The sequence below is a fragment of the Dama dama genome, chromosome 1 (genome assembly GCF_033118175.1).
Source record: "Dama dama isolate Ldn47 chromosome 1, ASM3311817v1, whole genome shotgun sequence".
Lineage (NCBI taxonomy): Eukaryota > Metazoa > Chordata > Mammalia > Artiodactyla > Cervidae > Dama > Dama dama.
In genome coordinates, this window is record NC_083681.1 from 44,107,524 (window position 1) to 44,121,342 (window position 13,819).

The window sequence follows — 13,819 nt, forward strand, 5'->3', positions numbered from 1 at the left end:
TCCCTCTGTGCTCTTGAAAATTTTCCTGTACTCTGGGCTTTTGCAATTATCCCGGACTTGTAGTCTTGACCCATCCCCATATCTTTCCTCTAACTTGACCCTGTTTTTCCTTGCTGTTTCTCTCCCAGCTTGTGTGACTGTATCTCCCTGGGGGGAGGGGGAGGGTTGGCTGCCAGGGACGCCTCTCAGGACCTTTCTGCGCTGCAAATGTGTGTCTTCTCCATCTGAAGTCCTAATCCTCCGCTGTGACGGACATTTGGTCACTATGGCAACTGACTGTGACGTCACAGGATAAGGACTTCAGGTGAAGTGGCAGGAGCAGGTGAGTGTGTAGGAGACAGATTTTAATGTCTGTCGAAACCCCCTCACCCCCACCCTCCTTCTGTGCCGGGGGCATGGAGGGCTATCTCGGGCTCCTGCTGATTTTTAGAACGCCGCGGTGAGAGTGTGTGCCTGGCATCTGCGTGCTGCAGTAGTGTGGGGCTGACAGAGTGTGTCAACTTGAGCTCTGGCTGTGCCGGCACCGCTGCTGCGTGAGCCTGTTATTCCATTCTGGATTGCTATTTTGATACCCAGATTGCATCATTCTTCCTACGTATAAACAGGGGGTCCCCAGGGCCCTGCAGCTACTCACTTCTCCACCAACACTGTTGTGATGAGCTCTATTTAAAATGAGCTGCCGGATCGGGGCAGGTTCCAGCCACACATGAGCACTGTCATTTTGGGGAACATGGAGGGCTGAAGGATTTTTGGATCGAGTCCTAAAAGGCTGGGAGTGATGGCCTCCTGAGCTATGCAGAGGGCGACAGAGCTAGTTCCTGAAAGTTGAAAATCTCGTTTTCTTCCTTCTGAGCTTCTGTTCCAAGGCACCCAGAGGATTAGGAAGGAGATGCAGCTAGGAAGAGAGTCGCCTCTCTGAGGTCTCCCTCTCGCTGTTCAGTTTGGGAAAAATACTGCAGAGCCTTCGAGATAAACAGGAACAGGAGGAGTCAACCAAGCCCTTTCTTGCAGAAGCGTCTCAGGTGAGCTGGAGAAACGCAGCCCTGGCTGAGGATGCATCAGGGAAAGGAGGAGAGGACTCAGGCTGCTCCCCTTTCCCCACCCAGTACCCAGCTCCCCAAGGCTTAGGCCCTGTAGCCCAGCTGGCTGCAGGGTGCAGGGTGGGTGTTCCTGGGCACTTGGTAAGCACCGTCCTCTGGGACCTGTGGTGGGCTCACCTGTCGCTCTTCTGACTTCTCCCCCAGGTGTTGCTCTAGTCACGGGGCAGCAGGCGCCACAGGTAAGCCTGCTGGCAGCCAGGGGCAGGAGCAGAATCACCTTAGGATCGAAATCTGTCTTTCTAGCAGGGAGGGGGCATCTGGGGAGTGGGTTCAACATGTTTCTTAAAGGTGGTGCTGCTGCTCTGAGCTTTGGGCTAGAGGAAGGCTTTGGGGGGCTCATGTGGTGGGGGCCTTAGCTGATGCCCAGTACCCTGGGGCTGCCTTGGGTGGGAGGGCAGGAATGGTTAGTGAGGAGGGCCAGCCTGCCAGAGGATATAACTGGAGAGTTTTTTCCTCCTTGTATAACGTCTGGTAGAGGCATAGAGAGGTAGAATGTCTTACTTGTGGCTGCAGAGGTAATCAGGGACTGCTCGGGCTCAGTGGTTCAGAGTGCCGTCTATGGTTTACAGGGACCTGTGGTTTTTTTAGCTATATCCCTCCCTCTCTCTGGGCCTCTGTGTCACCATCTTTATGGTGAGGGAATTGATTAGGTGAACAGTGGGAAAAGCTAGGTCTGGAAGCTAGGTTTGTGCAGCTTTGGGTCTACAGGTGAGGGCTGGCAGTAGAGATCAGCCTTCTTCAGACGATGCCGCTACTCTGTTGGAGTCTGAGCGTGGGCCCCAGCTGCAAAGTTTCAGGGAGCCCTGGCCAAGAGCTTTAGAATGAAGGGCTTTTTTAACCCTCAGAGGGTTGCTTAGCACTGAGCTCAGGCTTATGTGCACGTGTCCCTACCTGTTGGGCCGGGCTGACCCAGTGCTAGTTTTCTGAGACCTCTTAGGGAATTCTCTCCCACCCCAGCCCCACGCCCAGGTTGCCTTGGCACCGCCCTTCATATCTGAGGGTAGAATACCCACTCTTGGTCCTCTTCCTTGCTGCCTCGCTAAGTTCTGGGCTTATCGTGCTCTCTAGGCAGCAGCAGTGGTTGTAGTGCCAGATCTCAGGCTGCACCCTAAGTCTGCTCGTGGGTCTTTCTGTGAAGCTGGGAGTTAGGGGAGGCAAATTGTGTCCTCCAATTCCCTACCACCACCACCACCCCCCCACCCCGGGGACCTGGGATCAGACACCCTTCTGTCTGTTGGGCATCTGCCCTTTTCTCTTCTCTGCCAGAGGGGAAATACATAACAACTGCACTCAGAATCTTTCTTAACTTTTGGGGCCTCTTTAAGACTGGGTGAGCCTGCCTTTCTCAGCTGCTGAGGTACAGGGGCTGATCTATCAGGCTCAGCCGCAGTGGGAAGGGGTACTCACTCTATGGCACTGGTCCTCAAACTTGGTTGTACATTGTAATCACCTGGGAAATTTTAAAAAATACTGCTGCCTGGCTCCCACCTCCTGAAACTGATCTAATTGACATGGGCTGTGAACTGGACATCAGGATGTTTAAAAGTGCCTCATATGATTCAAATGCGTAACAGAGTTTGAGAACCACTCATCTACAGAATGAAACTGCCCCCAGATTTATTTTTCTAGGCAGAAAAACTCTGCTTCATTTGCCTTTTCTCAAATATCATAATATTTCTTTAAACTATAAGCATCGCTGGGGCTGTCTCCCAGCTCTTCCTGGATTTCAAATTCAAATCCAAGGGTCCAGATCATCTTTAAAGTTTGATCATTATTATGGAATATTTTACTTATAATCAAATTACTTAGTTAATTTAAAAAATTAAAATTACCTTGTTTGTTTACACTTGAGTTGACAGTGAAAAGGGAAAGTGTAGTCACTTTCTGTCCATGGAATTCTGTCCATAGAATTCTCTAGGCAGGAATATTGGATTGGATTGCCATTTCCTTCTCCAAACACTTGAATTAGGCATATAGAGACATGGGCAGGGGTGAGTTTTAGAGGTGGACTGACTTGGGTTCCAGTTGTAGTTCTGCCCCTACTTTCTGTGATCTTCTGTAGGTGACAACTTCTTGGAGCCTCAGTCTATCCAACTCTGAAATGGAGATAATGCCTACTTCTGTGTGGTGGATTGACAGCTAAATAAACCTGTAAAGTGCCTAATATAGGGAGTGGTGGTAAAAGAATAACCTGCCTTACCCTCCCAGAGCCCAGAAGTGCTCACTCTTGTGACAGAGAGACTGAACAGCCTCAGTTTTCAGAGGACCTCTGGTACCTGTGAGTTCTTCACTCTGGAAGCAGAAGCGCCACCTCCTTTGGGGATGGTTGTGTGGCTTTTGGGCCCTGGTCCTCCATTTCCCAAAACGGATGTTCCTCTGTATGAAATAAAAGCTCAATGTCGTCGCTTGAAAAATTCAAGTAGAAAGGAAAAAGCAATATATCTAAACAATATCTTATGTAATATGTGATATAGATAGCTAAATTAATATTAAATATTATAAACAGTATTAATAACTAAATGTTAAGTATTGTAAATTGATATATGGTCATTTTATATATATGCACAGCTCTAAGAGTTCATGTATTCCAGTTGTCAAAAAAAAAAAACTTTGGTATCCACATTGAAAAATGGGGAATCTTCTTTAAAAAACAAAAAGCTCGCGTTGACACAGCTTGATGAAGGTTAGGGAGGTTACGGACCTCCTGAGGGAAGATGAGAATTTCTGGGCAAAAGTTAGGACACAAAGAAAGCCCATGTTCTCCGTGTCCACTCTGGGCCCCACAGCCATCCTGGGGCCTGGGACCGCTGCCGCTGCGGTTCTCCAGCTCTGCTGTCAGCTGCAGCAGCCCCTCTTCAGATGGGAGGAGCTCTTCCGTCCAGGCCTCCCTCAGCCAAAATCCTGTCCCTGACTTGCTGGCAAGGGTGGTCTTTCTCTTCCCATCTTGCCCAGGGGAATTTATTTCTGAAGCCTAGTTGCAGAGGAGGAGGGTTGAGAAATCCATGTGTGTGTGTGTGTGTGTGTGTGTGTATGTGTGTGTGTGTGTGTGACAGTCACACTCAGTCGTGTCCGACTCTTTGTGAGTCGGATTGTAGCCCACCAGGCTACTCTGTCTATGAGATTCTCCAGGCAAGAATACTGGAGTGGGTTGCCATTCTCTTCTCCAGGGGATCTTCCCGATCCAGGAATCGAACCCAGGTCTCCTGCATTGCAGGCAGGTTCTTTACTGTCTGATCTACCAGGGAAGCCTGGTAATCCATACTTCCCTGCTATTCCCATTTCTCTCACTTAAGGATGTAGAAAGTGTGACTCAGAGAAAAGGGGTCACTCACTGATTTTAGGTTGCACAGTTAGTGACAGTCTTGAACCTGGAACCCACATCTCCCAATTCACAGCCTTTCCTAAGGCCCACACCTCTGCTGTGGATCAGACCTGATTCCTTTATTTTCCTGGGCTGGTTTTTTCCACCACCCAGAAAACTTCCAGATGGCTTTTTTCTACTTTCATTGGCTGCGAGTGCAAGAAATACACATGGAATACTCAAACTGGAAAGAAACATAATTGTTGAATATGCTAAAAATCATGCAATATTTTTTAGTATCAATTGTGGATTATTTTTGTATGTAGACATATGAATAGATAGTTAAAATGCAATGTGATATATGTTATATTAGAAGGATGTTCAGGGTACTGTGGGAACCCTGAAGAGGGAATAATTAACTCTTCCTAAGGGAAATCAAGCCTGCTTCTCAAAGCTAGAACATTTGAACCAGTTTGGAAGGATGAATAGGAAGGAGTTTATCTGAAAAGGAGTGGGGTAGCTAGAAAGAGTATTTTAGGGAGAGGGAACAAACACTTTCACAAACACAAGAGTTATGCAAAGATTTGGTGTATTTAGGGGATAGCAGAGGTATTTGGCATAGCAAAGACATAGGATGTGTGGCAGGTAAAGCTAGAGATGAGACTAGGAAGAGTTGAAGCCAGTGTGGAAAGAGGCTTGAGCCACACACTAAGGATTTTGGCCTTTAGGGCCATGGGAGGTACAGGATGTGTGATGAAGCCTTGTCTGATCTATTCAGTTATTTCTCTTTTTCTCATCATGCTAATGAGACTGTGTTACTATGACTAATCTTTGAGCATCTGCTACCAGGGAGTTGGAAGCCTTATGGAAATTATTTTCAACAATTAGAACAGCATTTCTGACCTGGGGGAAATGAGGAGGGTCTTCCCTGACCAGCCAACTGGAAGGGAGGGACAGTTGCATGATGCCCCTGGATGATGCCCCCTGTGGAGAACATCCTTTTCCACGTCTGTTGACTGGCAGAAGAGTATCTAGGAGATTGTATATCCAGCTCTGTCATTAAAGTCCGTGGCTCTGCGGAGGCTAGGGGAGGGGTTTTTTTCTTGGCGGGGAGGAGTGGTAGGTGAGGAGAAGAGCAGTAGTAAACGATTGTTTGGCATGATTTTGTAGATTTGATTTTTCCAGGATATATCAGTTACCTTTTGCTGCATCGAAAGCCACTCCAAATCTTAGCGGTTAAAACAATAACCAAGCTTTATTTATGGTTCTGCGGGCTGAGAGTTTGGGCTGGGATACTCTGGGTGGTTCTGCTGGGCTGCGCTGGGCCTGGCTAATCGCTGCTGTGCTTACCCATGTCTGTGTTCAGTTGGTGGGTCAGTTGGGGCTCCCTAGCTTGTTTTGGCTTCAGGTGGCTTACCTGAGACAACTAAGGCCTCTCTGCACCTGGTTTCTTATCTCCCAGCTTTCTAACCTATTGTTGTTTGTGTGGCAGTATTCGAGTTCTGAGAGGGAGAGCAGAATCATATAAAGCTACTTGAGGTCTAGGCTTAGAACCTATTCAGTGTCATTTTTGCTGCATTCTGATGGCCAAAGCAGGTCATGAGGGCAGCCTAGCTTCAAAGGAGAGAGAATGGACTACACTTTTTTTTTGAAGACTCCACTTTTAATGGATAGGGTTGCAAGGGCATGGGCACACGGAGGGGAAGAATTTGTGGCCACTTTTTCAGTCTCTCAGACTATGTGACTTTCATCACTTGGGCAAGTTGATAATTAAGGTTATTGTCTTAGCATGAATGGGATATGAGAAATCTTTTGAATTCAAAGTCAGCATTCATGGAGGATGATGTGAACTCTCAAGTATTGTTTAGTTCAGTCCTCACAGCAACTGTTATTTTCCCTTTCTGTTTTGCATATGAAGAAATTGGTGTATGGAGGAGTTAAGTGGGATTAAGTGACTTGCTCAACCAAGGTCATTGGTGGCAAACCTGGTGTTTGGCCTTGTTTGTCTGCCTGCAGCTCTAGAGCAACTGCCATTGTGTCATTTTGGTGATAGGAAACAGAGAAGACCGTGGTGTTATTGCTTCATCACTGGCAGAGCCAGCCCCTTTCCAGGTTGTCCTCATTCCTGGGCACAGGCTCCTGGCCCTCGGGAGCTTGTCTCCTTGCTCTCAGTACTAAGGGCCAAGTACTTACAGAGTGGACCTGAAGTGCTGCAGTCTTCAGGGTGGCGGTGTCATACTGCTTATGTAGTTCAGGAACCCACCATGGTGACGAATGTGTTGGAGACCGCTGCATTTCTCTGGAGAGAGGGAGGTAGGACAAGATGTTCATGTTCATGGGTGAAAATACACGTATCGGGTGTACCCAGCATGGACTGCGTGGAGAAGGCACAGCAAAAGCTCTTTGAGCCCCAGGGGCCGACCAGTTAGTCTTGGTTGTTATAAGAGAAGAGTATCTCCTAGATGAGCAGTCAGGCAGTCCTTGCCTTTCTCTGGCTAGAACTTTCTAAAAGCTCTAGCTTTGAAATCTCTAAAGAAATTCTCCTACATAGTAATATAAATGGCTGGAGCTGTGCCCTGGGCTAAACTGACCCCTTTGAACTTAGCCAGTAGTGGGAACTGGGCTCTCAGGGCTATGAAATGCAGGGTGGGAGTAGCAGGAAGGCACCTGATTATCACAACTGGAGCATGGTTGGGCCTCTATTTTGTAGGAAGAAAAGAGATGTAGGATCAGGCAAAGTTGAGGATGTGGGGAGGTCTGTAGGGCAGGCCCCTAATAGGTTGGTCATGTCCAGAGTACCCTGATGGTAAGTGCAGGCTATGGCATCAAACACACTTCATTTTGGCACAGATAGTGTTGGTACATACCTGGGTGTTGTGTATTAGAAAGCCTTGTGTCTAAGTCTTATGTATAACCTGCCATGTTGCCCTGACTATGCTATCTTTGCCCTCTTCTCCCAGAGCTCATCTCCTGTCCTGGGTGTGAGTGAGTATACATCACCAGGGATGTAACTGAACATTTTCTGCTGCAGTGCTTTTCTTCTGGGCAATCCAAGATGGTGAGGGTAAGTCAGCACAGGCAAAGAAGCAGCTAATCCTTTTCAGAAATCTGTGTGACCCTGTCCATAAGTCTGTCTGTCCACCCATCACTCCATCTTACTTGTTACCCTTCCACCAGTTTACCTAATCATCCATCCATCCATCCATCCATCCCTCCTTCTATCCAGAAGAGAATCAAAATGTTTCAGTCGGGGAAGCAAAATTAGTGTGTTTTTTTTTTTCTCTGTTATAGCTTTTACTGAAAATTATGACTACTAAAGCTTTTATTCCTTCCACCCTCCCTATACTCAAGCTGAAACTCATTCACCAGCCGGGGTTAGATGGATTCATCAGTTTTGCTTGTATTTAACAACTAATACCTTTTCCCTGAGTTTCTGAAATTTCACACCACTTACTGACTAGTATCCCTTCTTATTCTTTCTCCACTGGGGTATCCTTGCCACTACATTTTATTCATTTGCCATTTTACTTATTTGCTCCTGTATTACATTCTTACTGAATGTCTGACATATATGCCAGGGCCTGTTCTGAGTACTAGGGAGACAGAGACCCATGTCTCTACCCTCAAGGAATTAATAGTTTAGTTAGTAAAACCTACATTTCTCCTCTTTTCTTTTTCTTGCTGTAGGTTTGTCAGATCCCAGGGTGAGGACAAAGCTGTCAGAATCCACATCAGTTTGGTGGCCTCTGTTATTCAGCACAGACAGGCTAATTTTTCAGAAATCTTTTCATCTCTCATATCAGCCCTGCATGATATTTTCTGACCAAATGAATGAACATTTATACCAGGAGAAGGCCAGAGATTCTTGGTCCTGGCAAGCCCCAGCAGTGGAGGCACAGCTCTGAGAGTTGGTCCATCTTACTGTTTCCTGGCTACTTATGATCATCTTTTTGTGCACTCATATAGCTACAGTTTCTTCTTCTCCGTAGCATGTTGAAATTTCTGTGTTTGCCTGTGCTTTGCATTTTCCTCCCTTGTCTGCCTGGTGAACTTCTACTTGTCATTCAGTATCCAACTCAAATGTCACCTCTTTATGTCACCTCTTTCCTAGCCTCTCCTAGATGGAACTCCTGGAAACCTCACTTTGCTTCCTTAGCACTTGGTGCATCCTTTCATCACAGCATAACCCACTGAGTGTTCGTCACACTGTCCAGGCTGTACCTTGAGAGCAGAACCTGGCCTTATTTATCTGCATATCCTCAGCTGCAACACAGGATTTGTGTGAATAGGCCTTGAGGCCACTGCTCTTAGTCACATGCTTTCCTTCATGCGCCCCCGCGTGTCCCTTCCAGGCCGCTCTCCAGAATGGACTGCACTCCAAAATCATGGAGGAACAGCTCTGTGGGTCCCCAGTCCCTAGCGTATTTACCACTCATAAAAGCAGGTCCAAATGATGAAGACGCTGTCAGTAATTCCAGAACTCTCTACTCCTAGAACTGCTCGGAGTGCAAGGAGAAGAGGGCAGCTCACATCCTCTGTACCTACTGCAACCGCTGGCTTTGCAGCTCCTGCACGGAGGAGCACCGACATGGCCCGGCCCCTGGGGGCCCACTCTTTTCCCGGACCCAGAAGGGATCTCCAGGTATCACTCCCTCTCCTCCAGTAGCTCACATACCCCCACTCCTACCCCTGGCCCCATAAGTAGTACCAAATCACAAAATCTTTGGAGAAGAGCTCTCTGCCCTTGTTTCCCTGCTGAGGGTGAGAGTAGGGGTGAGCCTTTCCTAAAGAAAAGCTGCAGTGTACCTTCACTCCAGGCTCTCCCTGTTGCCAGGCCGGGGCAGGTGGCATGTGGGGAGTAGGTGACTGTGAGTGAGATGGTGCAGGGAGGAAAAGTCTTGAATTACTGTGGCAGCTACTTGAGTTCCCTGTCTTTCACCTCTGTTTAGAGCAATCAGACCCCACTTCTGTTTAGTTACTTGATTAATTTAGCATCCAGGATCAGGGTTTGTCCATATACCCATTCAGCACCATCTGTTTTAAGTGACGATCTTCTTCAAAGTCTTTTCTCAAGGCCCTTGAACTGTGGGAAGGGTTTTACCTTCATCAGACAGGAGCCAAAGTTTATGATCCATGTGATCTGATCTGGGTAGCTGGTTTCAGCCTCAGTCTGGACTGGGCAGCTAGTTTCAGCCCCACCGTAACAGAATCCTGGTTAATGAGGAGGTGTAGGTTAAGTTCTGGAGGACTCACTATTCTGCAGGAGATCCATGTGCAGCAAGTAGCAGGCACCTTCCTCAGGCTCAGCAGATGGTGAGATGTCTGGGGCTTGATGGTGCGTTATTTCTGGACACCTGTGCATATCTGGCCAGTGTAAGCCCACCTTCGTCCTTGTGTTCCTGGAACCTCACTGGCCCAGAGAGTGGGTCAGTTTTGCACCACCTTCCCTCTAGCTCTGGGTCTTCCCTGTGTCCATAGAAGGCTGAGGGTGCTCAGTCGAGCTTAACTTAAGAGGTCTTCCTGAGCAAAACATGCCCACTTTCTCCATCTTCTCTGGCAGGAGTGAATGGTGGTTCTGGAGACTTCGCCTTGTACTGTCCTCTACACACACAGGAAGTTCTCAAGCTGTTTTGCGAGACCTGTGATGTGCTTACATGCCATAGCTGCCTCATGGTGGAACACAAAGAGCACAGGTGGGGCAGGGTGGCTGCCCGAGGGGACCTGGGAGGGCTCCGGGCTCTCTGACCTGTGAGAGTGCTGGGTTCCCAGTGCATGGAAATGCTCTCCCTGCTTAAGCCAACCTTCAGTCCCCAGGCCGGGCTGAAGGTTTTCTCTGTTCTGGTGTGTGGGGCTTCTCTGGAGAAGCCCTGAAGGGCTAAGAGTCTTTGACTCCCTAGATGTAACTCCAGCCTCCCTGGGCCTGACGGAGACAATGCATTGTGGGGATTCTTGCTTAGCTGGCATGCTCAGACTAAGACTCGGTCTTCCTCATTTTTTTTCTCTGCTTCCTCCTCTAGGTGCAGACATCTTGAAGAAGTTTTACAAAACCAGAGGATGCTTCTGGAAAGTGTGACTACACAGGTGGCACATAAGAAATCCAGTCTACAGACATCGGCAAAGCAAATTGAGGACAGGTAGCACCGGCTAGCCCCTGGTCACGGTGGAAATGCTCTGTTCCCGCTTACCCTGGGTCCCAGTACCAGGATGGAGTGGACATGCAGACACCGGCCTATGTCCCAGAAGGCACATGTCCTGGTCTTAGAGGTCTCAGGGCCAGGGTGGGGGTTTCGGGTCATCTCTTGGTGAATGGAGCCAAGCTAGGTGAGGATGATCACAGTGAACCTGTGCTAAAGTGCCTGCCTTCTGAACATGACCATGAACTGACCAAAGATAGGTGCTTAAGAACAGGGGTACAGAGTAGATACTGGAGAAGAGAGGGCTGTTTATTATGTGAGTACAAGTCAATGGCAGTCTATCCTTTATCACTCCTTTCCTAATGTTTTCCTTATACATCTACACATGGTATGAAATCATCAATATTTTGTGTAGAAAGAGAAATAAGCAGGTACTGAGAGAGGATCACATGGCAGGCATTGGATTGGGCATCATGCATGCATCATTTTGATCAATTCTTACAATTCTTTGAGTCAGGGGTTATCTCTGTTCTACTGATGAGGAGGGTAAGGTTCAGAGAGTTTAGGTGACTTATCTGAGATCACACAGCTAGTCAGAGACTGAGTTGGGTTTGGAAGCTAGGTCTGTGTGGCTTCACAACCTCTTTGTTTTGTTTGTTTTCCCAATGGTTTTACTGAGATATAATTTATATACCGTAAAATTGCCCGTTTAAAATGTACAATTCAGTGGGTTTATTTTTTTAGCATATTCATAGAGTTGTACAACCATTATTATGATGTGAAAGTCACTCAGTCGTGTCCACCTCTTTGTGACCCCATGGACTATAGTCCTCCAGGCTTCTCTGTCCGTGGGATTCTCCAGGCAAGAATACTGGAGTGGGTTGCCATTCCCTTCTCCAGGGGATCGTCCCAATCCAAGGATCGAATCTGGGTCTCCTGTATTGCAGGTGGATATTTTACCAACTGAGCCACCAGGGAAGCCCTACTGAATTGTACATTTTAAAAGGGCAATTTTATATTTTTTAATATAATTTATATATATATATAAGATATGATTTTTATACCATAAAATTTCCTTTATAAAATGTACAGTTCAGTGGGGTTTTTTTCAGCATATTCATAGAGTTGTACAACCATTATAACTGTCTACTTTTAAAATATCATTTTTATCACCCTAAAAAGAAACCCATGCACATTAGCAGTCACTCCCCATTCACCCTGCAGCATCCCCAGGCCTTGACAACCATTAGTCTACTTTCTGTCTCTACCTAGGCTCTTTTCACTGCATGATGCTGTTTAGTAGCGTATTCTCCCTTTTAATAAAATAAGAAATTACATGAAGTCATACCTATGTTCACTCTCTCTGTCCTACCTCTAGTGCTGTGTGAAGTGGTGAGCTATTGACTTGACCTGGGGATGGACCTGTAGTTTGCTGAGAGAAAAATGAGTTGAACTTTGGGCCATTGGCCCATTTAGATCAAGTGGGCTGGGTTGTTCTAAGGGCAGGATGGATGGTGGAGGAAGGTTCTTATTTCTTTACATTCGGTGCCTGCTGGTCCCTGATTTCAGTAGGAAGCCTCCACATTATAGGCTCTTACGTTTGCTGTCTGTAGGCTGTTGTAGGCCTGGAGGGAAGGGCTCACCATGCTCCGTTTCCTCCTATTGTTTGCAGGATTTTTGAGGTGAAGCACCAGCACAGGAAGGTGGAAAACCAGATCAAAATGGCCAAGATGGTTCTGATGAATGAACTGAACAAACAGGCCAATGGACTCATAGAGGAGTTGGAGGTATACATGAACAGATGTTTAGGTTCTGTACTCTCCCTGGGGCAGAAACCAGGCACATATCAAATATGTCTCATGGCTCAGAGATGCCTGGGCTAGAATTCAGATGTGCAATTTCCATAGCTCTCTGCTACTCCCTCTATCTTAAAATGTCCTGTCTAATTTTGGGAAGTTGGCTCATTAAGGGCTTAGAAAATCAGATCAAACTCCCATTAATGCTGTGGCAGTAAGGCAACTGCCTTCCTGGACTTTGCAGGTTTACGGCCTTGAAAGAGTCGTGAAATGAGCTGTGCCCAAGAAATGTAGACATTCATTTTCTCAGTCATTTATCACTTATTCCTATTTGCACTGTAAAATCTACCTACCCTTTCTCTCTCCCTCCCTCCGTCCCTCAAGCAGCCATGTCCTCCTCTCAGGGGTGCAGATTCATCTGATTCCATTTGTGTTTACACTGATGTACCCAGGCCACTAGACTTCTCAAGCAGGTGGCCTGCAGTCCAAGAACAGGATCAGGGATTCTGTCTTCTCTCTCCGTACCCAGGGCATCACTAATGAGAGGAAGCGGAAGCTGGAGCAGCAGTTACAGAGCATCATGGTTCTCAACCGCCAGTTTGAGCATGTGCAGAATTTCATTAACTGGGCTGTCTGCAGCAAAACCAGCATCCCTTTCCTTTTCAGCAAAGAGCTGGTAAGAAGAACTCCAACTCCTCAATCACTGACTTTGGGTTAGTAAGTGAAAACCATCTTTTACCAAACCTCACAGTGCAAAGGACCCAGGTGCTGGAATAGACCTGCCTTCCTCCAGGCAACTCAGCTAGGAAATTCTGTAGTTCTGTCTCAGGTCATGGATCCAGACATTAATACTAGCAGTGTGCTGGACATTCCCTAGGAAGTTAGGTTTAAATGGGGCCTAAGAGGAAAGGAGTGAAGGATGCCATTAAAGTGTTGGCCTTAAGAGGTTGGTGATGCCCAGGAAAAGCAGCAGGACTTTTGAAAGAGTTGATGGGGTTTGTATTTGGATATGTGAAATCTAAGGGGCCTGTAGGGCGTCTAAAGGGAGCTGTCCCAAATCTGTTTTAGTAGATGGGTCTGGAAGTCAGAAGAAAAGTCAGGGTTAGAGAGAGAGAGAGAGAGAGAGAGAGAGAGAGAGATGTGTGAGTCCCTGGGATTTGGGTGGTATTGGAAAAGTGTGTGAAGAAAGAAGAAAACAGATCTGGAACCCAGGGAAATGCCCCATTTTCAGCACAGACAGAGGAAGGAGATGAATGAAGGAGATGAGAAGCAACCATCAGAAGTCAGCAGAGAAATAGGAGAGCGTGGTGCACAGAATTTAACATAGAGCTTCAAATCTTAAGTGATCACTGTTATCATTGCTACATAGGTGATAGAGGATGAGTAGGTGAAGAGAAACCTTGAGAACTCAGAATCAGGAGGCCCCTGGTATAACCTTTGAAAGACACTCCAGCAGCTTTTCTTTCCAGCAAAGTAGAAGGGTCAAAA

The 13,819-nt window shown here is 47.1% G+C and overlaps 1 protein-coding gene across 1 annotated transcript in view; it reads left to right on the plus strand.

The window, feature by feature from the left end:
- Positions 1 to 709: 709 nt before the first annotated feature.
- TRIM66 (tripartite motif containing 66) overlaps positions 710 to 13,819 on the plus strand; it is a 39,147-nt gene continuing 26,037 nt past the window's right edge. Inside the window, exons 1-7 of the mRNA XM_061147988.1 lie at positions 710 to 1,022; positions 7,362 to 7,465; positions 8,896 to 9,043; positions 9,962 to 10,094; positions 10,419 to 10,535; positions 12,208 to 12,322; positions 12,861 to 13,007. Of these exons, the coding sequence (XP_061003971.1) occupies positions 7,457 to 7,465; positions 8,896 to 9,043; positions 9,962 to 10,094; positions 10,419 to 10,535; positions 12,208 to 12,322; positions 12,861 to 13,007 (669 nt within the window). The 5' untranslated portion in view covers positions 710 to 1,022; positions 7,362 to 7,456. The remainder of the gene's footprint in view (positions 1,023 to 7,361; positions 7,466 to 8,895; positions 9,044 to 9,961; positions 10,095 to 10,418; positions 10,536 to 12,207; positions 12,323 to 12,860; positions 13,008 to 13,819) is intronic.